The sequence below is a fragment of the Phalangium opilio genome, unplaced genomic scaffold, assembly GCF_054372755.1.
Source record: "Phalangium opilio isolate 3A_F unplaced genomic scaffold, DU_Popi_V2 ptg000217l_1, whole genome shotgun sequence".
Classification (NCBI taxonomy): Eukaryota; Metazoa; Arthropoda; class Arachnida; order Opiliones; family Phalangiidae; genus Phalangium; species Phalangium opilio.
Window position 1 is genome coordinate 3,027,584 of NW_028324218.1, and position 27,689 is coordinate 3,055,272.

General features: G+C 33.8%; 4 protein-coding genes across 7 annotated transcripts in view; all 4 read right to left on the reverse strand.

Moving 5' to 3' along the window:
- Sarm (sterile alpha and armadillo motif) overlaps positions 1 to 15,756 on the reverse strand; it is a 40,771-nt gene extending 25,015 nt beyond the window's left edge. Inside the window, exons 1-2 of one of the 4 annotated variants that reach the window (XM_089857454.1) lie at positions 15,661 to 15,756; positions 8,114 to 8,221 (exon numbers count right to left, since the gene is read on the reverse strand). In XM_089857454.1, the coding sequence (XP_089713580.1) occupies positions 8,114 to 8,185 (72 nt within the window). In that variant the 5' untranslated portion in view covers positions 8,186 to 8,221; positions 15,661 to 15,756. Of the gene's footprint in view, positions 1 to 558; positions 815 to 1,837; positions 2,111 to 8,113; positions 8,222 to 8,363; positions 8,605 to 15,660 lie in introns of those variants that run through there. The other 3 variants (XM_089857452.1, XM_089857455.1, XM_089857451.1) reach the window with 3 other exon arrangements.
- A 175-nt stretch (positions 15,757 to 15,931) lies between these two features.
- On the reverse strand, positions 15,932 to 18,754 carry LOC149615662 (uncharacterized). The gene has a single exon (XM_089857244.1). It carries the CDS (start codon positions 18,513 to 18,515, stop codon positions 16,158 to 16,160), a length of 2,358 nt encoding a protein of 785 aa, XP_089713370.1. The 5' UTR covers positions 18,516 to 18,754; the 3' UTR covers positions 15,932 to 16,157.
- A 128-nt stretch (positions 18,755 to 18,882) lies between these two features.
- Positions 18,883 to 23,629, reverse strand: LOC149615663 (uncharacterized). Its single transcript, XM_089857192.1, has 2 exons — positions 21,904 to 23,629; positions 18,883 to 21,150 (listed from the first exon to the last, which is right to left on the reverse strand). The coding sequence occupies exons 1-2, from the start codon at positions 23,245 to 23,247 to the stop codon at positions 19,042 to 19,044; spliced, it is 3,453 nt and encodes a 1,150-aa protein (XP_089713318.1). The 5' UTR covers positions 23,248 to 23,629; the 3' UTR covers positions 18,883 to 19,041.
- A 1,588-nt stretch (positions 23,630 to 25,217) lies between these two features.
- Positions 25,218 to 27,289, reverse strand: Rexo5 (RNA exonuclease 5). The gene has a single exon (XM_089856885.1). The coding sequence runs from the start codon at positions 27,000 to 27,002 to the stop codon at positions 25,260 to 25,262; it is 1,743 nt and encodes a 580-aa protein (XP_089713011.1). The 5' UTR covers positions 27,003 to 27,289; the 3' UTR covers positions 25,218 to 25,259.
- Positions 27,290 to 27,689: the final 400 nt, after the last annotated feature.

Consider the following 27,689-nt stretch of genomic DNA (forward strand, 5'->3'; position numbering starts at 1 on the left):
CCCAGTAAAATATCTTGAAAATGACTAGGCCTAAAATATCGCAAAAATTACTAAAACCTTGTAAAATTTGGCGAAAATTACTAAAACCTAGTAAAATTTGGCGAAAATGACTAAAACATCGTGACAATCACTAAATTCCTCATAAAATTTACTAAAACCTCCTGAAAACGACTAAAAATCTCGTGAAATTTACTATAAACCTTGTGACATCAAGACTAAAACCGAGTAAAATCTCGTGAAAATGACTAAAATTACTTAATCCCAGTAAAATCTAGTGAAAATGACTAACATATCGAGGAAATTACTAAAACCTAGTAAAATCTAGTGAAAATGACTAAAATATCGCGAAAATTACTAAAACCTAGTTAAATATCGTGAAAATGACTAAAGCCGTCATTAAAAAGCACTAAAAACCTCGCAAAATTCAACTAAAACGTCTCAAAAATTACTAAAATCTTGCGAAAACCATTACAAAACCTCGTGACATCAAAACACCAAAGACAACTACCAATCCACAACAATTACACACAACTCATACATGCAATGTTAATTTCTTACAGATAAATCATGTTCATCTTCTAGCACCGAAGACTTTCTGGATTTACTATTATTACACGGAGTACAAAACCTAAAGCAGAGAAAACGCATCGGTCTACTTCTAAGACAATACATAACATTACATTAAAACTAATCCAACCCTAGTTATACAAATAACTAAATAAATAATAAAATAAACGATTACACGTCACTATCTCATGATCACTTTTTAATCAAGGTTCAACGAGGGACACCGCATTAAAGAGAGACCTCAATAGTATGGGTGACCGCTTTCAAATGTACAGCAGCTGACGGAGAAGCCAACTACACTATATAAACCCAGGGGGGAGGGGGGCTTGACTTTGGTGGGGAACCACCCCCCAAAATTATTGATTTTACAAAATATAGACGCTCTAGCTGTTTAAGCTAGTGTCATATACGGAACTCGAGCAGAATGCACGCGATGTGACCGTGTGCAGCTTTTGTTAACAGAATAAGGAGAAATATGACATGAAATTCGGCTTAAATTCATGATTAAACTTTAGCAGAAATTAACAGTAAATTATTACCAGTATTTACTACACAGAAATTGATATTAAAAGGTCATAATTTTAAATAATAAATATCCAATTCTTAACCTTTAACCTTTACAATTAGATTTTCCCAAACTACTCTAAGCATGAAATATGACTTGAAATTCGGCTTAAATTCATGATTAAACTTTAGCAGAAATTAACGGTAAATTATTACCAGTATTTACTACACAGAAATTCATATTAAAAAGGTCACTATTTGGAAATAATAAATATCTACTTCTTAACCTTTGACCTTTTCAATTAGGTTTTCTCTAGCTATACTTATTTAATTTTCCCTGAGTGGCCTTATAGGTCAACCAAAATTAAATCAGTCTGAATTGTCAATTGATGTTAACTATAGTATATTATAAATAATAACAGGGGTCAGTTTTCCCAGAGCCCGTACTTTCCAGGGGCCCCGGGGTCACCTGCAGTCCTGTCTTGATGTGAGCCCACACTCTCTCGACAATAATTGACAACAATTGTTTATAAAAATTACATTTTAAAACATTCAACATTTAAAATTTACTTAAAACCCAAGAAATTATCCCAGACAAATGAATCTAACCTTCAAAAACAAAATATGCCAACAAATTTGGCGCCTTTTTTCACGCAACCAAGGGCCCAAGGCTTAACATAAAACCTAAATTCCTAAGCCTAATCACACCGAAACAAAACCCCAACCAAAGACTTAAAAATAAATAAATAAATAAACAAATACGTGCCTTTTTCTTATTAGAAGCAGATCCTTGCTTATGATCCTTTCCTTTCAAAACACCCATTAAAGCAGCCTTCATCGTTAAGCCTAATTCTGTCTCTAACCCTAACACACACAGAAACCGTAGAACTAACTACAGTCACTTCTTAATCTTAACTACAGCAGATTCAGTAAAATAAAATTCCTTCACGTTTTCGTCTGACGCTTGTGACTTCGAACTCTGGTTTGTAATTTTTAAAAGCGAAAGCGAGTTTCTTTCAAGGTGTTTATGGATGATGATTACGCTTTGAATCTTAGCGGTGAAGTCACTAGAAATAAACTGTTACTAAACTAAAAACACCAAGAAGACACTGACGGTATAGAATCTTGGAGAAAGGGGTTTGGCATTAATTTAACATCCCCCTCAATAGCTGGAAAAGATGTACAGTACGGGATTTAGTTTGTGAATAGATCTTCTTGGCAAAGAAACTTTATTAAAGTTAAGAAAGACAAGTAAGTCAGTCAGTCTGAGACTCTGTCAGTCCTATAGTTGGTTGGTTGGTTGGGTTTTAATTTTAAACTTTCTTTTGCTTTGCTTTGCGACAGAACTTGGTTAAGGTTTTTGGCACCGATTAAATACGGATTTTTTTAGTCTTTTTTACCAAAGAGATACTAAAAGGCAGTTAATTATCTAATTGATAATTGTAGACGCGTGTGTTTAGTATCGTTTGATAGAGATTAATTAGGGTTATCAAATGTCTAAAAGAATTTTAAGGAATCTTTCAATATTTCCATGTTATATAGCGTCATGAATATGTATAAATACTAACGAATTATGGATTCCTAACTAGGCCACCAAATAAGTGACAAACTCGTGGATGTGAGATAGCTAGGTCACGTGGTGATTGGGGAAAGGAACTATAGCTCTCCGGAGAGTCCGTCCTGAATGGGGACTGGAGAGTTTGAAATTTCGCACATGCGCATAGAGAAATAATACGAATTTCCCTTCAGTCACAAGCTTGGGGGGTCGGAAGTCATCTTTTTCCCCCCCTCTCTGGTGAAATGACGCCTAAGCGAAATGCCTTTGTGGAAGGTTAGAGATGGCAATCCGTTATATCTTAGTATTTATACATATCCATGATATAACGTTGCTTTTTAAGTCGGTATTGAACTTAAGTCCAGACTTCAGAGAGGGAGAGTTTGTATTGGACCATTTAAGTACCTATTTAACCCTAAAAACGTGTACGTTTAGAGATGTTTTTTGGGGACAGGGTTAGAGCAAAGACTCTAGTATAACGAATTACCAAGAATATGACGTTAGTAAACTCATCATTACAAATGATGACTTTTTTCTTTTTAAGTAAATACAACGTTTTTAAAAATGTATCAACTGAATTTCACCATAAACCGGGTGAACTTTAACCTCAAATTAATTTACATCAAGATGTATTTGAGATAATCATAATATAAATAATTAAATAAATTAATTAAATTAATTAAAAAGGCGGCCATATTAACCAATAAGAAACAGCAAAACAACAAGTTATAACCTAAGCCTTGCTTCACCATAAACTGGATGAACTTTGACCTTTAATATATATCAAGATAAAAACAACCATAATAAAAATTAAAAATAAGTTAATCACACACAAGTCGCGATAAATTAATTTATAAGATAAAAAACCCTAATTAATAAATTACCTAAACCAAATTAATTTATAAAAACTTAAGTTTATAATCTTCGTGAGATCCGGCATCACCTGCACCGAGTCCCATCTCCGAGGGGTAACTAACTAACTAACTAAATAGTCAAACCTATAAAATACTAAACTAAAAGATACCTAAACGGATGCTACCACGAGTGACGTACCCTCTTAGATCGCATGTATGGAATTGGAAGCAGCTGTTAAAGAGCTCGTTTAAAACACTACTATACACTGAAAAGCATCGCGTATAACACGTGACTCTCGTGAGTCATCATAATATAGTGGTTTTTACAAAAATTCCACACGTTTTTGTCGAGATGCAGGAATGCGAGTCAAGTTGGTTATCCTTACTATATACTTCTAAACAACACCACATTCCAATGAATTAATAATTTCTCTTTTAATTTTAAAACCTTTGTACCTTAACCCTTCCAAGGCTTGTAATAGTACCCAACAATCGTAAATGCTTTGTAATTGTATAAAGACAGTTGTTTATAAAAATAATAAAATAAAAAATATCTTGGACAGGATGCCCATAACGTTCGTTATGTTAGTTTTCATTGTTTATATTCTTTCGACATTTCCTGCTTCAGATGCTTTTGTTGTGTTGTCATTAAAATGTTACCATATCTTTTTGTTTGACATCTAGTCTAGTCTAGCGCCTTTTTTAAAGAATTTATTATATATATTCACTATTAAATTTAATTAATAATTGGAGAGTTTAAGAACGCCTTACACTGACGTGTAGGGCTAACTTCAATTTAATTTGGTTAACTTTAAATATCACATTAAATTGTATACACATTAAACCAATTCTTTCTATGAGCAAAAGTGGGTGGTTGGCTTGAGCACCTTGTTTAGTCTTAAGACGGAATTAACATTAATAGGACAGTATATATGGCTATACAAACAAAAACTTAACAAGGACTACTTTGCTTTAGCAGGACTGGTAACGTTGAAGCCTCTGTCTTAATTATCATCTTTGTTATTTAACATACCAGTTCCATCTTAACCCTTAATATCAAGCAGACGACACTGCAACCCTTATCAGGTTTTGAAAACGGTTAATCCGTATTTCATGACAATTTTAAAAATCCCTTGACAACCATTTCCATTTAAAATCCCTGACTTTCACAGGTACCCTACAGTGTCAACCATATTTTCTTTTAAACTAAAACCTGACCTTGAAAAAAAGGCTCATTGTCTTAAACATAAATTAAGATTAAATTAATTCTCAGCATTAATCATAACGCAATGATAATAAGTGGGAGTCGCATTAATGTCTTTAAAGACGTATTAAAAATTAAATGTAAAAATATAAATTATACAGGGTGTTTTCCAAAAAGGGGAATTTTATGGAGGACCCCTTAATTAAATTAATTATTAATAATTATCTTTCATAGTTTCTTACGTTAAATTTAAGTAAGGGGGTCATCCCTAAACCACACACTGTTTACAATCAATGTTCATAACTTTAACTTGCGTTAGGGGGTATACAGTACATCCCTTATGGGGGTTAAACAAAAACCCAAGAGCTCATTTTGGAATAGACATAAACACCCTGTATGTTTTGTTGAATTTAAATTTTAAAATCATAGGCGTGGTTTTTTTTATTTAAATTACCATGATTTCTGTATTTATAATTTATAATTATTCTTCTAGTAAATCTTATATGACTTGACGTTAAAAGTTTAAGCGTTGCTAATTAACGTTTTTAAATGTAATTACGCCCACATTATAAGTGTAAATTAGCTACGCGGTGTTTTGGGAATACACAAACAACTTATATGTCCTATCGCTAAATAGGACACGAAATACAATTATTATATATATATTAGTATTAGTCTTAGTATTAATTGCGAAATAAGAATTGTTCATGATTAATGGCCGCTAATCTGAGTAGTATAACAATACAAAATACAGTCATGCTTGAGTACTTAAGAAATAAATTAACCATAGAAGTTCTCAGAAAAACCATACTCTTAACAATTCCCGGTCTTTTCCCCATAATTGGCGCGTAATCATAGACCTTATAAATGTTCCCAGGAATACATACAGCTACTAGGAATCATTGGGTAGCCAACCTTTTACACTCACGTACCTATAGGGCGGATTTTCTGGGAGGAGCTATAGACTAATATGACGAATTTTACCTTGCATCAAAACTTGCAGAGGTTAACGGTAATAGTTAGTATAGGGCGCTGTAGGCTAGCCACCACCCCTCTATGCATTGTAAAGGAACCCACCTGTAAACAAGTCACAGGCTTAGTGTGGAAATCTCTTCATAGAAAAATCTTGGATTATTATTATATTATAATTAATAATCTATCTCACAGCGCCTTGCACCTTTCGCGTGCGCCTAGGAACTGGCGTTGCTACCAAAAAATCACAGTTAGAAAGACGCTATCAGAATTGAGGGGTTATGGGGATAGAAAGTTCTCAAGCCCCTCCCATAAAACACGCATAGAAATTAATATCGGGACGCAATGATTCCTAGCAGCTTTATGTATTCCCAAGCTAAGTTAAAAAGAACTTTAGTAGTATGTCTCCAATCTCCTCCCCAACCCTTTTTTGTGGATTATTATGTAATTGAACGGGGTGATCGCACTATAGTACCAACCGAGGCCAGTTAAAGCTTAAGTTATTTCGATGATTCAACTTTTATCTTTCTTTTTTGAAACAAAATCAGAGAAAGAAGGTTTTCATTTCTGTCTGTCCCTAGCTCGTTCCATTCCCCAATTCGGTAGAACTATTTCTCTGTTCTCATATGCCCCTCCCATATAATAAAAGTGTTAAATATATACAGGGGTGTTTATGATAAGTCTGCCATATAAGAAACTGAAAGATTGTTAATTTAATTTAATTTAATTAAGGGGTCATCCCTAAAACACTCATTGAGAAATTATAACTTGTCCCTTGTGGCAAACAAAATGTCATCATAGAAAGATGTATAGAACGTTTTCGATTCAAAATTGATTGATTTCCCAAAGAACAATTAAATTTATGGATGGCAGACTTATGATAAACACCCTGTACGTATATATTTATACATATCTCGAGTTTTTGGATTCTTTGATATATCTGACTCATCTAAGTTATTATATTTTTATATTTTGGGTGTGTGTAGGTATTTAATGCCTTGTTTTTTCTTATAATCTAAAAAGGAATTCACATTAAAGTGGCGTCAAGTTCATAGGGTTAATTTGATGGGTATTCTTTTATGTGTAATCTCAGCTGTATTGGTTTGACATTGATTGATTGAAATTTATGTAGATTAGCGGTAAAACATCGGTAAAATATTTAGCTTTTCCCTGATAATTCCAATATTCCACCTAATTTCCCTGAAAATCCCAATATTCTACCTAATTTCCCTGAAAATGCCAATATTCCACCTATAATTTCCCTGATAATTCCAATATTCCACAAAATTTCCCTGAAAATGCCAATATTCCACCTATAATTTCCCTGAAAATTCCAATATTCCACCTATAATTTCCCTGAAAATTCCAATATTCCACCTATAATTTCCCTGAAAATTCCAATATTCCACCTATAATTTCCCTGAAAATTCCAATATTCCACCTATAATTTCCCTGAAAATTCCAATATTCCACCTATAATTTCCCTGAAAATTCCAATATTCCACCTATAATTTCCCTGAAAATTCCAATATTCCACCTATAATTTCTCTGATAATCCCAATATTCCACAGAATTTCCCTGAAAATCCCAATATTACACAGATTTTCCAGATAATTTCAACTTATTTTTCAGATTAAAATCAGATACAGGACGTTACCGGCTTTTCATCCTTATTCTAGGTGCCAAGGGCAACTATTAAAATTCCCTGACATTCCTTACAAAGCAGGTTAACACCAAACCCTTACATTAACTGACTGACACCGTGAAATGTAATATCGTGAAACGAAGGGCGAGTTAATTGCGGTTTCCTTAATAAAAATGTTTTCCATAAAAGCCGGGAGGCAACGTAACATTACCAATCCCGAGACCCACTAAGCGAACTTTCGCGTGTTAAGCCCAAATACACATGTACAAAGTACTCAAGTACTTGTTTCTTTAAATAAGCTTTGACAAGCCTACAAATTTACAACACGATTTCCTCTTACCTGATCTTAAGTACAGGGGAATTCAAATTGCCCCGAGATAAATCATACTTAATGATTTAATTAGTCAAAATTAAAATATTTCGGCACAGCAAGGTAGGTAAAAGACCTGACCCTCCATTGAAACTAACACTAAACCTGCAATAACTTTAACCTAACCCTACTTTAACCCTTGCCTAAACTTAACCTAACCCTAATTTGACCTTTGCCTAAACTTAACCTAACCCTACTTTGACCCCGTTTGACCCTTGCCTAAACTTAACCTAACCCTACTTTAACCCTTGCCTAAACTTAACCTAACCCTACTTTAACCCTTGCCTAAACTTAACCTAACCCTACTTTAACCCTTGCTTAAACAACTTAACCTAACCCTAACCTACACTAACATAACGTAAACTATCACATCATAGAAACAGAAGGATGAGCCAGGTTGCCGTTTGAAGCAAGGTTATAAAAGAAATGGTTAAGTACTCACGTCTAAAATGTTATGCCGTTGATTCAAAGGGCTATTTGGATGAATTGGTGGTCGCATCCTATGAGCCATCATAATGCAATGGCCTCCAAGATGCTCGGTTGATCAACTCTGCATAAATTAATAAAAAAAAAAATTTAACTTAATAAATTGCAGTTCTCACAAATTAAACTATCTCCATCCAGAGTCTTATAACTATAATTTAGGTGTTAAATTAACCGTGAAATCATCTGAAATAAACTTTAAAACTTACATTAGAAACGCCAAAACAGTTCGAGCGACGCCGGTTATGTTAAGCCTATTTCAAACTCTCTAACCCTAATTATTACTTTTCAGCTATATAAGTCATATAAAAAACACTGAATTTAAACAGGCGGGATTAGCAGACGCCAAGGCTTAACGAATCAACACACAAACTTGTAGTAATAAAACTTTTTCAAGAACAACAAAAATTCCGTGGTACTAGAGCGATTGGTTTTCCAGTTGGAAATGAAGCCAAATTTTAAGGCGCTCTTTTTTCAAAGCCCGCCAAACGTATCGCGTCGCCCGGCGGATTTTTAACGAAACTGCGCATGTGTATATATATTTTTTTGGCGCCACTGGGATAATCTAGCGCGCGCGGGAATGTCAACCTAACTCCTCTCTCTCTCTCGTGCGCTGTTTTGGCGCGAAATAACCCTAGAGGCCACGCATTAAGGGGAGCTGAAAATAATCATAAAACTCGTTTTCTAAAAGACTTTAGCCAAAATATTATAAAAATTAATGGGGTGAAAGTGTTTTAATTTTTTTTTTCTTATAAAGAATTTAATTGATTATTAAAAAACAGTAACGGCCACCTAAACTTAATAAAATCAATCGACTTTATTTGAGAAAATATAAAACCTTGAATAGAGTCTTTGATTTTGAACCTTTTTAGCATATGTTACGTATTTATAAGACGTCTTATGCGTTTCTTTACGTTGTCTGTCATCTTTTAAACTAATGGGATGCTCCGACGCTTTAACTGATAATAGTTTTATATTCTACGCAACGTCTTGTTACTTAAAAAGAAAAAAAAAGATTGCTGAAATATGTGTTCGTAGTTAAATGAGTTGAAATACCATCTGCCACTGAAATACGCGAAAAACTCGAGAAATACAGCGCTAATGACTGCTAATTTAACTTTGAATACAAAGACCGTCTGTTTAAAGAAAGGCTACATTACCCTCATAATTATAATTATACAGGAGTTTACAAAAAAAAAAAAATAGAAACACAAACGGTGTGTGGTCTGAATTTTTAAAATTTTCTATAATTATAATTATAATTGCTAATACATAAGCTCTTCTTTTTAATTTAATTTAATCATAATTAACGGGTTAATTTAACGCTTTATTTATAGTAAATTATAATTAATTTATTATATTTAGCAAATTAACCGTTCCGTTAATTATATTACAATTTAAAATTAATACGAATTTTGAAAAAAAAACTTATGAATTTAATAAAATAAAATTAATTTAATTATATTTCCATTATTAAAAGAGGAGTATTAATGAAATTTGGAGCAATTACTCTACCGAATCTCTAGTTTATTATGGTATCTTTAATTTTACTCTAAGACGTCAAAAACCAAAGTTATCAATAATTTTAAGATGCACTTCTAAGAGTCATGAATTTAAAATAAATTTAATTATAGCTCCATTATTAAAAGGGAAGTATTAATGAAACTTGGAGAAATTACTCTACTGAATGTCTAATTTATTATGATATCTTTAATTTTAATTTCCCACTTCAAAATTACACCTATTTAGCATTGCTCGAACTCGAAGAAATGATGGTTTGATAAACCAAACGAAGTCCCCGACCCTATCCCAGATTTTTTTGGGAAGAAACTTTAAATCCCTGACTACCCTCCCCCCTCGCCATTTCCCAAATCCCTGGCTTATCCCTGGTTCCGTACAAACCCTGAATTAGAATACCCCAATGGCTATCTCCCCCTGCGTGTTGGTTTCTCTGTATGTAATTTTCGAATTAGTCTATTTAAAAATTGTTTCATCTTTCTAGAGTCGACCTTGCATAGGTCATCAGTTCTACTAATACAAGATTTAGTCATAGCTAAGCCTAAAGACTGAGGAAACTCTAGAGAAGAGAGAATGAGTCACAAAAGACAACGTCATTCTTACGCGCATTTAAACAGAAAAGCCAACTACTGGAAAACTCAAAGGGAGTTTGCCAAAAAACACAGAAGATAACTTGCTCTTTAAGTAACTTTGTGAAATACATCGACAGACGACGTGATTTCACTTGAAATCTGTCTGCCGTCCGTGTTGACGCCACAAAAGTTACCACACTGTCACGTTCTTACGTGGAAGTTGAACTACATACACTTCCGGTGCCTGTGCCTGTCTTACGTTTCATTGTTTTAATTAACAGCAAGCCCAGACAAAAATTTTATTTAATTCCTTATAGGATAAATAGGAATTTTTTCGACAGGAATTATAGGATTGGGTTTTATAGGAGAGAAATAATCACGTGTTTTTATAGGATTAAATATAGGAATAAAAATGCATGCTCATATATATAATACTAACTATTTTGGCTTAAACTATATTATAGAAAAATCTCAAATAAATAAAAAATAATAACAAATTGGGGATTTTACTTTGAATTAAATTCAGAGGAACTTAATTAAATTAAATTAAATGATATAATATAATTAAAAAATAATCCTGAGTACAAACTCCGCCTGATCAATTTCGGTGTCAAATCTAATCAAATGTCATCTCTATTTTAAAAGAGCCATAACTAAATTTTAATTAAAATAAATTTGATAATGCTAAACTATAAACGAAAACTTGACCCCAAACTAAGCATGCATCAAAAATAAATATAGCAAATATTATAGTCTGACCTTTCATGAAAAATTATAGCATAATAATAATATAGGATAGGTTCAAAAATATACATAGGATTTTATAGGAATTATAGGACCGCTGGGCTCCCAGTATTCGACTTAAATTATTCTTAGCACCGTATTAACCTCATTCATAATTACAAACTGGAATATCTTTTATAATGTCAACTAAATGCATAGCGGGGGTATTGAAACTTCAAAAGACTGATATAATTAAGATCATTTCAGTATAAATATCGTTTACCAAAACTAGTTTGCCCCTAGCGCCAATCAAAAGCAAATTAAACTAAAGTAAAGTAAACACTGCCAATTAAACGTAATTAAGGTACTGCTAATTACAGTTTGTAGTATAAGTACAATCATGCAGTGGGATGCATCTAGGGATGGTAAGTTCTATGGGAAATCAATCAATCAATCAATCTCGAGTCCGAAAATGTTCAATACATCAATACTTCTATGACCACACCGATTTTGTTTAACCCCCATAAGGGATGCATGTACTGACCACCCCCTAACACAAGTTAAAGTTATGAACATTGATTGGAAACAGTGTTTAACGGATGACCCCCTTATTTAAATTTAAATTTAAATTGAAGAAACAGTAAAAGACAATCAACGTAACTTAATCCGATAACTTCGAGTTAATCCACCAAGGACAATTACTATAATATATATAGTTTTTAAATTACTATTTGGGATTTGCTGGCAGCAGCCGACAATTCCATAATTGGGGTTAAATTTTCATTTTCTTCAATAACTGTTATCACGGAAAATTGTTTCTATTACTTTTAATAACAAACCTTAGATTAATTTATTTTTAATCGTTTTAAACTATAGAATGGGGTAATGGAGATACGGCAAAACACGTAATTTCCCCCTAACATTACAATATACAACTGCCATTTCCCGTACTCTATCTATCTATTACTCCATAAGTTTATAAGTGATATGTTCCTTCCATAAGTTTGTTTAATTAATCTCTGGTCATGACAAACTGAAAGGCTTGTAATTTTGAAGTGAGTGAGTGAGGTAGGTCATAGATTCGAGAGGAGGTAAAGCGAGGGAGGCCTGGTGAGTGAGGAGGCCCTGCTGTCAAATTTGTGCTTAGTAATGCGGACTAAATAGGAGTGCCTAGATGGAATAGGTCCTGGCTGCAAAATTAATTAACCACCACCGAGTGTACTTAGGACTTCAATTGACTCGCTCCTCCTCGTTCTCCTTCTCGAACTAGTTATCTCAAGCTGCTGTAAGTCTCTCAGTACTTAGCATTACGAATAGTATAGGTAGTGCATATCATACTTATGGAACTTATAAACTTATGATAATATCTAATATTACCAAATTAAGTTGTGTTTATTTATTTACAACACGACACGACGTTATAAACGACCATGAAATTATTTAAAAAACACTACGATAATTTAAAATATCAATTAGTTAAATGTAAATGTATTTCCTAGTTCTTTAATTAATATTGAATAATTAGTTAAAACCTTGACCACAAATTTAATTAATATTTTTAACTGGTTTTTCTACCTTTTTAATTATCAACGGTAATGGTTTAATTATTTTTAAAATTTGTTAATTTTGAATAATAACTAAATTAAACTATAGTCCTTGTTCGCATTGATTCAGTAACCTTGTGAACTCGAAATGTAAAATGATGTTGAGTAGAAGAATCGTGTTACAATTACTAATTTCCCCGCTTTGTGGTAGTGGTACACTTCTCTTTCAGTGAAGTATATTATATTATACACTTCTACTGTTATTCAAATTACGTTTGAATCTCAATTTGATATTCCTATATATGGTCTTGAAAAACCATTTAAAATAAATACCCCAAAACATTTGTCGTTAAACCGCCTACATTTTAAAATAAAGAAATTCTATGAAAAGAATAAACGACAATAATTTTGGTTATTAATTAGACCTAGCCCATTCCACGAAAATTCTATGAAGAATATAACTAACCAGGGATAGATATAATTTTAGAAGTAGGAATGGAGAACGGAACGGTTAGTATTTACTTCAGTTATTCCGACTCATAGCCCACCCAGCATGGAGCCCCTCCCTCCAACCAACACGCAACGAAAAGTTTAAATTATCTTATTGGCTGCTCACTTAAACCCTACGTTTTGATGACGTTGCTGACGGGGACGGCGAAAAATTGTGACGTAATTCCTTTTTACCTCTGTCGCTATAACCCTCCCGTCTCTTCTTTCATACCCACCTCCGTCCAGTTAAAAGGGGGTCCGGGACTTTGACGTACGCCCAGAATGATTACTCTGTTCTCCATTCCTACTTCTAAAATTAAATCTATCCCTGATCAGATAAATTATTTATTCTTAAAAAAATATTTATTTTAATTATTTAATTTTAAAATGAAAACTTTTATTATTATCAGGGTCAAAAATATCATATAGTTAAATTAATAGTTAACTTCTGTCAAGGCTACTTCCCGTAACTTCGTGTATTACATAAATTAATCCCCCCCCCCAATTTAAAATTTACATTAAATTAAACTTCAGTTAGCGGTAAATAAAATTGAAGGTTGAAAAAATGATAAAACAAGTCGTAGCCTGTAAACCAACTACGTAACATAAGCCTACAAAGTGTTTCTGATAAGTCTACCTCTACATAAATTAAGGGCGATGTTAATTGTTCTTTGGGAAATCAATCAATTTTGAATCAAAATGTTCTATACTTCTATCTATTTATGACATTTTGTTAATTTGCCACAAGGGATTGCACTGTTTTCGAGTTAGGATTGTTGTTGGAGTATTTTACGGATGACCCCCTTAAATTTAATTAAGAAACTGATTTAGACAATGATTACTAATAAATTTAATTAAGGGGTCATCCCTAAAATGCTCCAATCAAATCTTAATTCTAGAAAACAGTATTTTACGGATGACCCCCTTAAATTTAATTATGAAACTGAATTAAACAGACAATGATTACTAATTAATTTAATTAAGGGGTCATCCCTAAAACACTCCGATCAAATCATAATTCTCGAAAACAGCGAGTGTCCTTTGTGGCAAATTAACAAAATGGAGATTGATAGAAGTTTTTACATAATTTTCGACTCAATACTGATTTTAAAAAGAACAATTAACATCCCCCTTAATTTTTGTAAAACCAGACTAATCACAGACAGAGACAGTAGTCCCATAAACCTGCCATAAAAACAATTTTCTCAAATTCCCAATAATCTGACCGGGTATTAAACCTAACATTAAATCGTAAATATAATAAGTTAACCACAATGATAGGGAAACAAATTATGCATTAAAATTTGTGTGAAACCATGCATCCTTATAAGGTATATATTCTCAAGAAATTGCCCAAGCTTATCGTCAAATATTTGAATTTAAAATATACTTTAAATTCTGATACCTATAAAATAGTACATATTCCGTATGGAAAATTTATTATAGCTAGAAAGATGTCTACAGAACGGACATAAGTCATCTCTCTACCTTATTTCATAAAGAAAAAAATAAAATGACTAATATTTATAAAGTTATCGCGATATATGTTACAATTTGCATGTTTTCTGGGAAGGTAAGTTTTCAATTTGAAATATTTATCATTTCAAAAGTTTGTGTGTTTGTTTGCGCACCTTGTTTGTCTTAGGACATCGTCGTAACATTGATAAGGTTTAAAAACAACAAGGACTACTTTGTTGCTAAGGGACTGGTAACTTTGAAGCCCAATCCAGGGCCGGAAATAAGAAAATTTTATGGGGCATGTGTCCAGTAACCCCCATTTGACTGGAAAATTTATTGGACATTGTCCACTGGAGTGTGCATAAATAGTGTCGCATCTTTATAGCCAAGCTATCAAAATTTCAGAAAATTTATTGGTCAAAATGTCCAGTGACCCCCTTAGTTTTTTAATAAAAAAAATGTGGGATATTTTAAAATTTTATTGGGCAATGTCCAGTGTCCTGTGCTTATATCCGGCCCTGGCGCCCCCATCTGTCCACATAACGTTCTATCACTGTTCCGTCTTAAGCAGACGACGCTTTGCCCCTCCCCCTTTTGAAAACGGTCTATTTTTCTACCTTACAGGGTTTGAAACAAATCAACACACCAATAACAGCCGTTCTAAAATTCAAAGAATCCGAACGGACAGATTCTGAGTCGGATTCAGAGTCAGCGTCTCACCGAAGACGTTGTTGCAGATATGTACCGTCTTATGTACCATCTTACGTACCCACTTATGTACCACAACCTCCACCACCTCCTCCTCCGCCTCCCCCACCCGAATACGATTATCGAAGACTGAGAAGAATTTGCATAAGGGAACCCGATTGCATTTGGGATTGTGTTAGGAGAGAAGTTTGCGTATGTGTTTGTGGTGGCTATGATTATGGCTACGATGGCGATTATGGTTATAGTAGAGACGCCAGATCGCGTAGAAGACAACGTAGCCTTTTAAATTAAATTTGCTAACCCTATTTGTGAATTTTGTTAACGGTTTGAGTACCAAGGCTTACGAAATTTTACTAACAAAAGAAGCCTTTTAAGAAGGTGAAATTGGGGCCGAGGCTTAGCTAAAAAAATGTTCTAACCTATTTAAATCTTTATCTATATGTTTTAGCTTATTTTTGGTATTGAACCTTCATTAAATAAATATTAAATCTTACCATTTATTGAATCCTTGCTGATTAATTGTATCCATAATTATAATAATTACGTGTAAAGCTTCCAGCGGTACCGTTACAACTTTTCGAAGATCTGCCGCGGACAGAAATTGTTCGAACGAAAATAAAAAAATTAAGAACGTTTGCGCCATCTATGGCATTCTACAATTTGATTGGCCTACGCGGGAAATACAAACACACAAAACTGTCGTGCCTATTGGCTAAGAAGTTTACAAGTAGATTCTACCATTAAATAAATTAAAAACACTCGGAATTAATTTCAAAATATCATTTTTTATTAGGAATGTAATGACAATTGAATAAAATTTTATGTGGAATACAAAGATTTATTGAAAATAACAAAAAAACATGGCACTTTCTCTCTTAAGGCTTAGGAATAATTTTTTAAGGACACTTTTTGGTTTAAGGCTTAAATCTTTTTATGTTTGAGCATGAATCTATTAAGTAATGAACAAATTCATTGTTTGAGAGAGACTTTCTTAATAAAAGTCTAACGTATCCATCCCATGATCCGAATCTTGACCTCCCCAATCCTCATACATCCAATCATCATGATTTCCACGATTTCTTGATACTCTACTAGCTTGAGCTCGGGATTGCTGCGTTTGACCAGATTGTTGAGGAGGAGTCGCGACAAATTGACGTGGCCGAAAACCTGCACAATGACCATAACTTGCTACATTTCGATGCACTTGGTCAGCATCACGTTGAGCTCGACTTGCATCACGTATAGCTCGGCCTGCATCACGAATAGCTCGACCCTCATCACGAATAGCTCGGCCCTCATCACGTATACCTCGACCCTCATCACGTAAAGCTCGACACGCAACACGAATAGCTCGGCCCTCATCACGTATAGCTCGGCCCTCATTACGTATATCTTGGCTAGCAACATGTTGTCGTAGTGCTTGAAACGGTCCGGTGCGAAGTTGAGGTGGATCAAATAGACCTCGACCCCCAATACTTTGGGTCTGCGCAGCATTACGCTGGGCCTGCGTTGCATTACTCTGGGTCAGCGTCGCATCACGTTGGGTCGGCGTCGCATCACGTTGGGTCGGCGTCGCATTACGCTGGGCCTGAGCCGCATTGCGTTGAGGTTGACCCGCCCGACGTAACAGCGGGTTTAACACTTGTTCCCAGGCATTTGGTTGGGTAGGCACTTGTATTTGGGCGGCAACCTGCGTCTTTGGCTTCAAATTATTTCTGGCAGCAAGAACTTGCTCTCTTTGATCCTTGACATCTATGGCCAAATAATCCACAATCTTCGTGATAAATTGATCAATGGCCGGTGATTTTACTTGACTTTTGATTTCCATTCGACATAAGGGACAATCCTTCTTATTTTTGTTCTTCCACGATGTAATGCAGTGATCGCAAAAGGTGTGGCTACACCCCAATATCGTGGCCTCGATGAAAAACTCCGAACATATGGAGCAATTCCATTCAGTTTCCATGATTTCGCTAATGTGACTCTGCATATCTTTTAAGACTTGGTTTTGGCCATTATTTTGAATTGATTTCTCAACTTCCAAAATGGCCGACATTTCATCTATTTTTTCAGACAATGTGACTAGATCTTCTTCCAAGTTGGTGTTGGTTATTGACAAATCCTTGTTCTTCTTCACTAATATCTCGTACTCCGATTGTAGTTTGGTGTATTTGTCCTGCAGTTCCTTGAATTGAGCTTCGTTGTACGATTTCGCCAACTTTTTCTCCAATATCTCGTACTCCAATTGTAGTTTGATGTTTTTGTCTTGCAGTTCCTTGAATTGGGCTTCGTTGTACGATTTGGCCAACTTTTTCTCCAAATCGGCGATCTTCTTATTCTTATCCTTGTTCTGACTTTCCAAACTTTCGAGTTTCTTCACTTTTTGATCCAAAACTTCGCGAACTGTTTCACCCTTAGCTTTCAGATTACTAACTTCGGTCTTTAGTTTAGTATTTTCAAGGGACAATTTAGCAATTGTGACTTTATCTGCGGAGATTTTGTGGTTCATTTCACGATTATCGTACAATAACTGTGAACGAACACGGTCCATTTCACGAACTCCTTCTTCTATCACCTCTATCTTTTCCATAGCCTTGCTTAACTCTTTACGTAGATTTTCATTTAGTTCAATGGTATCAATTTTATGGTTTTCAAGCTTATTAGCTCGTGTCATTTCAGTCTTTAGTGAAATTAATTTCGCTTTAAGTTCCTTCTCCAACTTTTCATTACGTTCCGTCAAAACCGAGATAACCTCATCTTTCTCCTTGGATAATGTTTCTAAAATCTCCGTCTTCGCGATCTTTACCACCTTCTCTGACGCTAATTCCATTTTAACCGTTTCAATTTCGGCTTTCAATGCCTCAATTTGGTTCAAATGTACCATTTGAAAGGCATTTTCAACTGGTACCATATCCTCAATTTCACTATTGTTGTTATCGTTAGACATTTGGATTTTATCGAAGACGTAACTTTTCGAGTTTATCTGACCAAACGTTAAAATGTCTCCTGGTGTTAGTTTATAGGTTTTATTTGGAATTAACTTAAATTTATTTAGATAAACTCCGTTAGTACTGTGGTAATCAGTTATAGCGAAAGTCTCATCGATTTTAGTTAAAACTGCGTGAATATTAGAAACATCATCGGAGGGAATGACTAGACTACAGCCTCTGAATCTGCCAATTATTATTACATCCTCGTTTAAGTTAAATAACTCGTCTTTAGCCTCTCCTTTTTCGCTTAAAGGTTGAATGAAATAAGAGTTTTTGAATCCTTTTGATTTATTCATTCTTGTTTTAAAATAAAAACTTAGAAGAAGGGCATATGCCAAAACTTCCAAAAGCAAAAGCATGAAAGCTAACGTAAACTATTCTAAGCCTTGGCTCATCAAAGATTTTAAGCCACTACCCACTAGGCCTAAATAAAGCAATTGAATTAAACTGCCTTAACTAGAAAAATACATCTACGCTAACATTATCAAAATAAACTGTGATGTTAACTTATCATATCAATATTAAAGTGTTTTTATTTCAAAATAAAATCAAAATAACGCTGCACCACCATGGAGCAATATTCAAGGAGACTGGGCTTACTTTTTAAGGCAGTATCCATTATCACTACTGTAATTCTACTCCATGGTAGTTTCCCGCCGGTTAGGCTAAATTGGCGCCAATTTTGAAGAGTTCGTAACCACGCACGCGGTAAAGACAAAAATAAAACACAAGTTTTAATCAAATTTTATTGATTATAAACATTAAATCTTTAATAAAATTAACATTTTAATATTTGTAGTTAATATTTTATTACAAATAGGAAAGAAATTAACAAAATATATTTAGAAATGTATTGTTTAAGGCAAATACACTTTTTTAAGCCTTTTAAGGCTTATGTTTGGAATATTTTTCGATGATTTTATCAATGGCGCGTACATTTACTTCTCGAATAGTAAAAGCGCGACATACGGGACATTCGTGCTTCCTTTCTTTCCAAGCTTCGAAGCAAACCTTACAAAATGAATGACCACAAGTGAGAACCAAGGCATTCTTCAATAAACAATGGCAAATGGCGCAATTCAACTCTTCTTCTATAATTTGATGGACTTTTTTTAGTTTTTCCGTAGTTTCTTTCATCTTGCCTTCCATTATAGACTCAAGATAACGCATGGTATTTAATTCTGTCTTCAAAGTCTCATGATCCCTTTCAAGCCAAGATATTTTTCGAACTTGTTCCTTAATTTGGTTTTCAAGTTTGAGAAAGGCTTCATCCTTATCCGTTAACGACTTCAAAAGGTTCATTTCAATTGATTTAAAAGCGGTTTTCAACGTTGCTAGTTCTCTCTCCTTTCTCTCGTAATTTTTCAAGGCTTCTTTCAACTCTTCTTTAACTTTCGTTAAAGAACTTGAATCAGTTGCGTGAAGATTTCGAGTCTCTAATTCCATTTTAAGATTATCAATAATCCGTTGTTTCTCTGCAATTTTTTCCTTAAAATCTTTATCCATTGTTTCTTTTTCCTTCTCAAATTGCTCCAAGTGATAAATAGTATTTTTTAAGACGTTTTCTTCGTTAGATTCTTTCAAAACTTCAATTATTTGTTTCAAATCATCAATTTCGCCGCGTAATTCCGTAGTTTTGACAACGTGTTCTTCAATCTCCTTATCCTTTTCCTTAATTTGGTTTTCTTGGGATTGTAGTTTCTCTTTCAAATCCTTTTCAAGTTGTTCCTTTTCAGTTTTCAAACTGGAATAATCTTTTCTCAGCGTTACAAGTCGTGTATTCGTTTTACGAAACATTTCCCCTTGTTCTTTCTTCAATCTTTCGCTCTCTAATAGTTTGACATCTTTCTCCATCACTCTTCTAATGTTAACTTCTCGTACATTTTCCAATAAGGTAACCCTTGTTCGCAAAGACGCGACATTTTCTTCGTTAGTCTTTAGTTTAATCATTAATTGGGAATTCTTAACGACTTCTAACTGCAAATTTTTAACAACGGAGTCACGTTCTTGTACAATTTCATTGTATTTCTGCTCAAATTTCGCCGCTTTATGTTCCAAATATCCTTTAAGGACACCGTCAAAGCTCTTTTCGAGTATTTCCTGCTCTTTCTGGAAAAGTTTCGCCTCATTTTCCTCCAGTTTCTTCTTAACATCGTTAAGCATTTGACTTAGTTTCTCATTATTTTCCTTTTCTTCTAGAATTTCTTCATCTTTCTTCCATAAATCCAATTTAAGTTTATTCAACTGTACGTTAATCTCAGCTCGATAATTATCAAACTCAGCTGAAGTAAAACGTAGCTCATTTTCAACCTTTCTTAATGTTTCGCTTTCCTTCTCGATAGCTTGATTATAAAATCTATGCAAATCTTCATTATCCGATTCCAATACAGCGACATAACGATTGTTAAAACGATTATCTTTCTCTAATTTTTGTACCAAAGACGCGAATTCTTTACCTTCTTCGAGAAATTTATTTTTTAAGGCACCGTTAAGACTAATTTTTCCATTATCATTAAGCCTAGAAGCTGACAAAACTATCAGGAAATCTCTTAAGAAGTAGTCTAACTTATCAACAAGGGAGTTTTGAGCTATTTTTGATTTAAAATTAGGACTAGAGACGCTGGGTACGATTGTAGTACAATGTACCATCGCGTCACGTTCAAGATCATCACTAACCCCTTCAGGTACATACTTAGCGAATATAAAACTATATGTAGCTATTTTTATCACATCTCCCACTTTTAAACGGTAAGCCTCGTAAAATGTTAATGTTCTGTCATTAATTATTATTTCGGTAGAAAAGGGTTTGATATACCATTGCGAAAAACCATTAAAAATGACGGCGTGTTGTTGCGCAATGTCTATGGAGTTTAGTTGTAAATCGGCTGTTAAGCCTTTGCCGATTATAAATCTGGCTTTATTAAGTATTATTTCTTTGGCACGAGTTTTATCAGCGTTCACTATCTTAAGGCAGTATTTTTCATTCATTTTTGACTATTTTTAATTAAGTTAATTAGTTTAAACGTGAAATTTTGGCACAAAACATAGGCCGATACTCGAAGACTAGCGAAAGCAGAAGTAAAACTAAAACAACACGGAGATTGGAGATTACAAAATGTAAACACGCGCAGTTCAGTTCAGCTCAGTTAATTTCAATCACAAAGGAAATTATTTTTATTATTGTAAATTTATTATTATTAAACGGTAATTTTAATTCGTTTTAAATTCTTTTTAATTAAATTAATTGGTTTAACGAAAAAATTGGCACAAAATATCGGCTGATACTCCAAGACTAGCGAAAGCAGAAGTAAAACTAAAACAACACGGAGATTGATCTGATTGGAGATTACAAAATGTAAACACGCGCGGTTCAGTTCAGCTCAGTTAATTTCAATCACAAAGGAAATTATTTTTATTATTGCAAATTTATTATTATCAAACGGTAATTTTAATTCATTTTAGACTATTTTTAATTAAATTAATTGGTTTAACGCCAAAATTGGCACAAAATATCGGCTGATATTTCTTATTCGAAGAATAGCGAAATCAGAAGTAAAACTAATCCAACTCGGAGATTGATCTGATTGGAGATTACAAAATGTAAACACGCGCGGTTCAGTTCAGTTCAATTCAGTTCAGTAAAGGTCAATTACAAAAGAAAAACCATTTTATTATCCAAAATTTATTATGAAACAGTAAAATTTACAAAAAATGAAACGTTTGAACATAAAAATATTATTATTATTATGGTTGTTGGCGAGATCTAACAACTTCTTCCCGACGTTTTTTTTCTTCAGGCTTAAAATTTAAAACCATATTACTGATGAAATTATCAATATTTATGCAACCCACTTTAGCACCAATGGGGGCTCTACAAATTGGACAACCTTGCCTCCCTCTTTCCCAGGAATTGATACAATATTGGCAAAAACTATGTTTGCATGACAAAGTTGTAGTTTCCACAAAAAGCTCCGAACAAATGGAGCAAACAAGTTCCGCCTCCATAAGATCAACTACTTGTCTATGGGCATCAAATAGATTTTGCTCATTGTTCATATGAATGGCACAAAGTTCTGAACGCAATAAATCAGCTTGACTATCTTTTGTATCCAATTTCGTCTGCAAATCCTCAATTTGTTGTAGAAGACTGAGCTTTTCACTTTCAAAATCTTTTTGCATCGTTAATTGAGCATTTAGAGCTTCGGCAACGTCGTGTTTCGCACGTAACTCCACTTCATTCATTTCCTTCCTAAGACGATCATTCTTTTTCAATAATATCAACCTCGTTTCCTCTTTTGCATCTTCCAATTTAGAAAGTTCAGTTTCCAGCTGATCAACTTTCTGCGTTAACGTAACTTGATTTCCCGTTTCTACTTTCAACTTTTCTCTCAAAATTTTAACCTGCTTTAAAAGCTCTTCTTTTTCACTAGCCAATTTCTTATTTTGCGTCATAGTTTTGTCTAATTTTAATTCCAATTCCTTTGAAGAATCCATTAGCGGAGATTTAGGATTAGGATTTGGATTAGCGATTACCGGAGTTTCTTTAACATGATCCCCGATATTATTATTTTTCTCCTCAATTACAAGGGTTTGAAATTGTTCTTTGTACTCTTTTAAAAGGTCTAATTGTGATTTATCTTCACTATCTGATTGGATATTAATGACCAATCCATTTGGAGTAATCTTACAAGGAACTTGGAAATATATTTCAGGGAGTGATAAAGCGTCATGACTATTTAGGACAAATTTAAATAAAGAATTTTGGGGTGGGCCTAATGAAATTGCATCTCCGCGGACTAATTTATAGAAAGATTGTTTGGTAATTCTATTATTGTTTATAAAAACGCCATTGGTACTAGAGTCTTTTACTTGCCACTGATTATCCAGTTTTTGAAGGACTGCATGGTTTCTTGACACATCATTAGAGTTAATAGAGATGGAGTTACTATAATCTCGCCCAATAGTTATAGTTGTATTTTCCAAGAAAAATATCGGAACTCTTCTGTCGTCTTTACCGATCTTTGTTAGACAATCCAAGGTAAGTTCAGCAGGTGATTTATTTGCCTCCATTGAAGGTGGTGGTAATGACATTTCCAACACCCGATTCCGATTTGCTTACTAACGCCGCGGTGACTTTTGGTTATGCAAATGAATTAAAATGATCTTAAGCCTTGGCCAGATTAAACTAGTACTTAATTAAATATTTTCCTTAATTGCGGTATCATTAAATGCCAGAAACAAAAACTAAACTTCTCTGAACATGTCTGAACTAAACGCCTCGAGTCTACTCTCTCTCTCTCTCTCTCTAATCTGACAGCGACAGCGCGCCAGTATCAAAGGTTACGATGACGTAATTTACAGGGATGCCAGTTTGTAAACCATGTACCAGCCAAAATTAAATTGGAAACAAGCCCAAAAAACCGCCACCCAATATTTCGAAAATCGGCCCAAAAACTACCGACAAAGATCTAGACTATAAACCCAAAAACAAGACAAAAAAGTTAAAGTTTTTCTTTAAAAATGTCAATGCATAACCATAACACCATTTATAAAATCCCAAAAAGGAACCAAAACCATTTTATTTAGTCATAAATTGACGAAATATTTATTTATTTATTTATTTATTTGGACTAGCAACGTACATGCAAGCCTTAGGCTTTTGTGGTACGGACGGAATGAGTTTGATTTTGACATGAGAATACAGAATGGTAAACAAGTATTAACATATTAAATGAACAGAGCATATGGATAACTAATTAATGATTTTAAACATGAGAATAGTAAACAGATTTTTAAGAATTAAATAAAGAGTGCATATAGAGAATGAATTAAAGATTTTAGACAAGAGAAAAGTAACAATTATAACATGAGAACAATGAACAATTATTAAGATTTAAATGAATAAAGTGCTTATAGGTAATTAATTAATAATTTGACTTAAGAATAGTAACGATTATAACATGAGAACAGTAAACAAATTATTAAGGTTTAAATGGACAAAATGCTTATAGGTAATTAATTAACAATTTGACTTAAGAATAGTAACGATTATAACATGAGAACAGTAAACAATTATTAAGGTTTAAATGGACAAAATGCTTATAGGTAATTAATTAACAATTTTGACTTGAGAATAGTATACAAATATTGGAATTTAAATGAATCTAGCGCTTAAGGGTAATTAATTAAAAGTAAGGAATAGAAGATCTGGTCTGGAGAGTAGTAAACTAATTTAAGATACTGTAGAGAAGTTTTTAGTGTTTTAAGACGGGCACAACTCCCATAACACAGGTATCGGAATTGTTGACCGTAGATTCAACCGCGGAAGTAGGTGTGATCACATTTAAGGATGGGTTAGGAACTATTTTGCCACGTAGAATTATGAACTTTCGAGGACAACCTTGATTGAGCTCTCTAAGCTTTTGACGAAGGACATAGAACTGTTGCTGTTGGGCGGGTGAACGATCAATTGTGTAAGAGTAAGGGAAGTTGTAGGTCGAATCAGTACGCAATTCGTGTAATTTGGAAATAAAATAATTACGGTCACTAACACGGTCGAATGTGAGCACAAGAGGGCGCGGCTTTGTATGGTTAGGAGAGAAACGGCCTCGACGAGTGATGGAGACCTGGGAAATGTCAGATTCAGAGAAACCAGCATCACGAAGAGTGATACGGGCAAAACGGCGATCCCCAGCTAAGCTGTTAAAAGGTTTTACAGCAGTTTCTTAAAAATTTTAATGATTTTAGCCTATTAGCGGTATTTGAAGTACAGAAAGCCAAAGAAAAACCCCGACAAGCCCAATTTCCAGCCAACCCTTTTATTTCCAGCCAATATTGTAGCGAAGAAGCCCAATTGGCGGATTTTCAGCCCAATATGGCATCCCCGCGTAATGAAAAAGTTGTGTATTGGAAATTGCGCATGCGCCACCCCATACTTATTACTTTTCCCGCGTTTTTCGAACTCACCGTACTCACGAAACTTAACCTTGAAAGTTTAAAATGTTGCAAATTAAGCATTATTTTCGAAATAAATGCGTATAATTAATAAAAAACACACAATATTTGATTATAATTCCAATTTAATTTCAATATAAGTAATAACATCACTTTCTTTTAACTTTGGTCATACATAACCCGGTTTCTTCGCTACTACCATCCATATTTCCAGTAAAAATCACTAAAAAAAGAGTTCTATCGGGAGCAGAGCTAAACAATCTATCAATAATATTATCTACCTCTTTAATTTCACTTAGATCACATTTAAAATGTGCCAAAACTAAATCATCAACCCACATTCGATTTAAAACTGAATCAGAAATATCTTTTAACACTTTTCCCTTAAAATTCTTAACTTTTTCCCAATTACATTCTCTTTTATACCTTTTTAAATGCTTACTACGCGCGGAAATACTTATTTTCTTATCTTTAGACCAAATTTTCTGTAATAAATTACCAGAAAGGGGTGGTTTTTCCTTCCCAGGTTCGACAGGTAATTGCCAACCTAACGTTACATCCCCAAACGTCCTTTTATAATTTAATTTCAATAAAATTAACTTCATACAGGCTAAACTATCCTCACAGGGGTCATGACCTAATCTTTTCTCACTCTGAATTTCCTCATCTAAAAAATAATCGGCTAAAACCTTCAATTTATGCTTTTGTCCCGCGTTTCCCGATAAGTTAAATAGCGTACTTGTATCAATTATATAAGGATGAAATAATTTTAAACAAATTAAATCAAAGTTTAATGATTGACCACAAAGTATGGCATCATTTGGTATCAAATTTCTTATATCATTTTGAACATCTTTCAATGTTTTTGTCACACCTTTTAAGGAATTCTCCGTTACTCCGCTATATTCCGTTAAATAATTAGTAATCTTAGCTGGAGGTATGACAAAAGTGTCATAAATTGTTTCTAAACTCTCATCTACAATCGCTACTCTAGCTAAGGCACGGGGATCTTGACTCGTTTGTACCATTTCGCAATCTAAGGCAAATAACGGGGAATCGTTACTAACATGTTCGTAACGGTCTTTAGTATGTTTAAAGTCATTAAAGACTCTTTCATTTGGTAAAGGGTAACCTTCTGATAGCATTTGAACTGGGCTTAGTATCAAATCTACTTTTGTACATCTGTTCTCCGTTGAATTATCATTATCCTCTATTGGGGTTACGTTTGTTACGTCACTTAACGAATCCCACATAAATTCTTTATAAAAATTGTCTAAAATTGATAATTGTACAGCTTCCTCAAATATTTTTCCCGTTTTTGCAAATTTTGATTTGTTAGTTAAGTATTCTTGGCATGAAATGCCTTCCAAAATTAGTAAAGTCGTTGTTTGAATCTCGGTAAAGTTAAATAGGGTACAAAATCTTGTTTTTACAAAAGAATCCCTACCAATTGTTGCTAATAAAAGGATATCTTGAATGTCTTGAAGATTAAAGGTCAAAATAGGTATTTCTTCTTCAATTTTAGACTTAGGGTCAATATTGATTCTTCCAAGTAATCCCAAATTAGTCAAATAAACTGATGGTTTCTTAACAACTGTGTTCTGATATAATCTTATCTCTTCGCGTAATTTATCCAATGATTTTTCTTTCTCTGGTGTTACTATTTCCTCGTTAACTTTAGGAACATTTTCAGAAGTAGCACCAATAGTTTTAGTTTTAGTTTCACTTAACTCAACATGAAAAGTCTTCTGACGTTTTGGTTGAACTTGAGCCAAATCATTGTTGCCAGTAACAAGGTTAAGAAAAGCGGCTAATTTCTTCTTCTTAGACTCCATACGTTTCATTTTTTTGGCCGAAATTGATGTTTTTAAGGAATTTAAACCATTATCCATACTTTTAGTTGAAAAACACAAGTTCAGAGAAGCACCAAACCATCACCCGAGCACGTTTTATCGACAAAGGCTTAGCGAAAAACGTCGGTTTTTAGCTCAAATACACGATTATTTCCCGGAATTGTTTTTAGTTCTTAAAGTTTAGTCAATAAAATAACTATAATTACTAACAGTAACAATTTTCGCCTTTAAATACCATCAAAAACGTACTATTTTAGACGAAGTCATGAAACAAACCCCACGAGTCCACGCATCAACTAGCGGAATCCGCCATTTTAATTTTTTGGAATTACGATTCTTATTTCCGGTCACGTGACTCTCGAAACTTGAAGAACACAAAACTCCCGCTAATTTTAAATTTCGAAGCCCCATACCTGCTTTATGGTTCAAGGCAAACATTCCTAAGCCTTGGTTTGTCATCCAACCGAGGCTTAACGTACTAAAAACCGTAAAAATAAGTAGTAAAATAATTTTCCAAGCGCCATACCTGTTCCACGGTCCAAGACAAACATTCTTAAGCCTTGGTTTGTCATCCAACCGAAAAATAAGTAGTAAAATAATTTTCCACAAAATTTTAGAGCAAAACTACTTTTAATTCTCCCACCAAGTGAGAATTACTACAGTTGGGTGTAGTACAAAAAAACAAATAAAAACAATTACATTATGGCAATAAATATATACAATTTC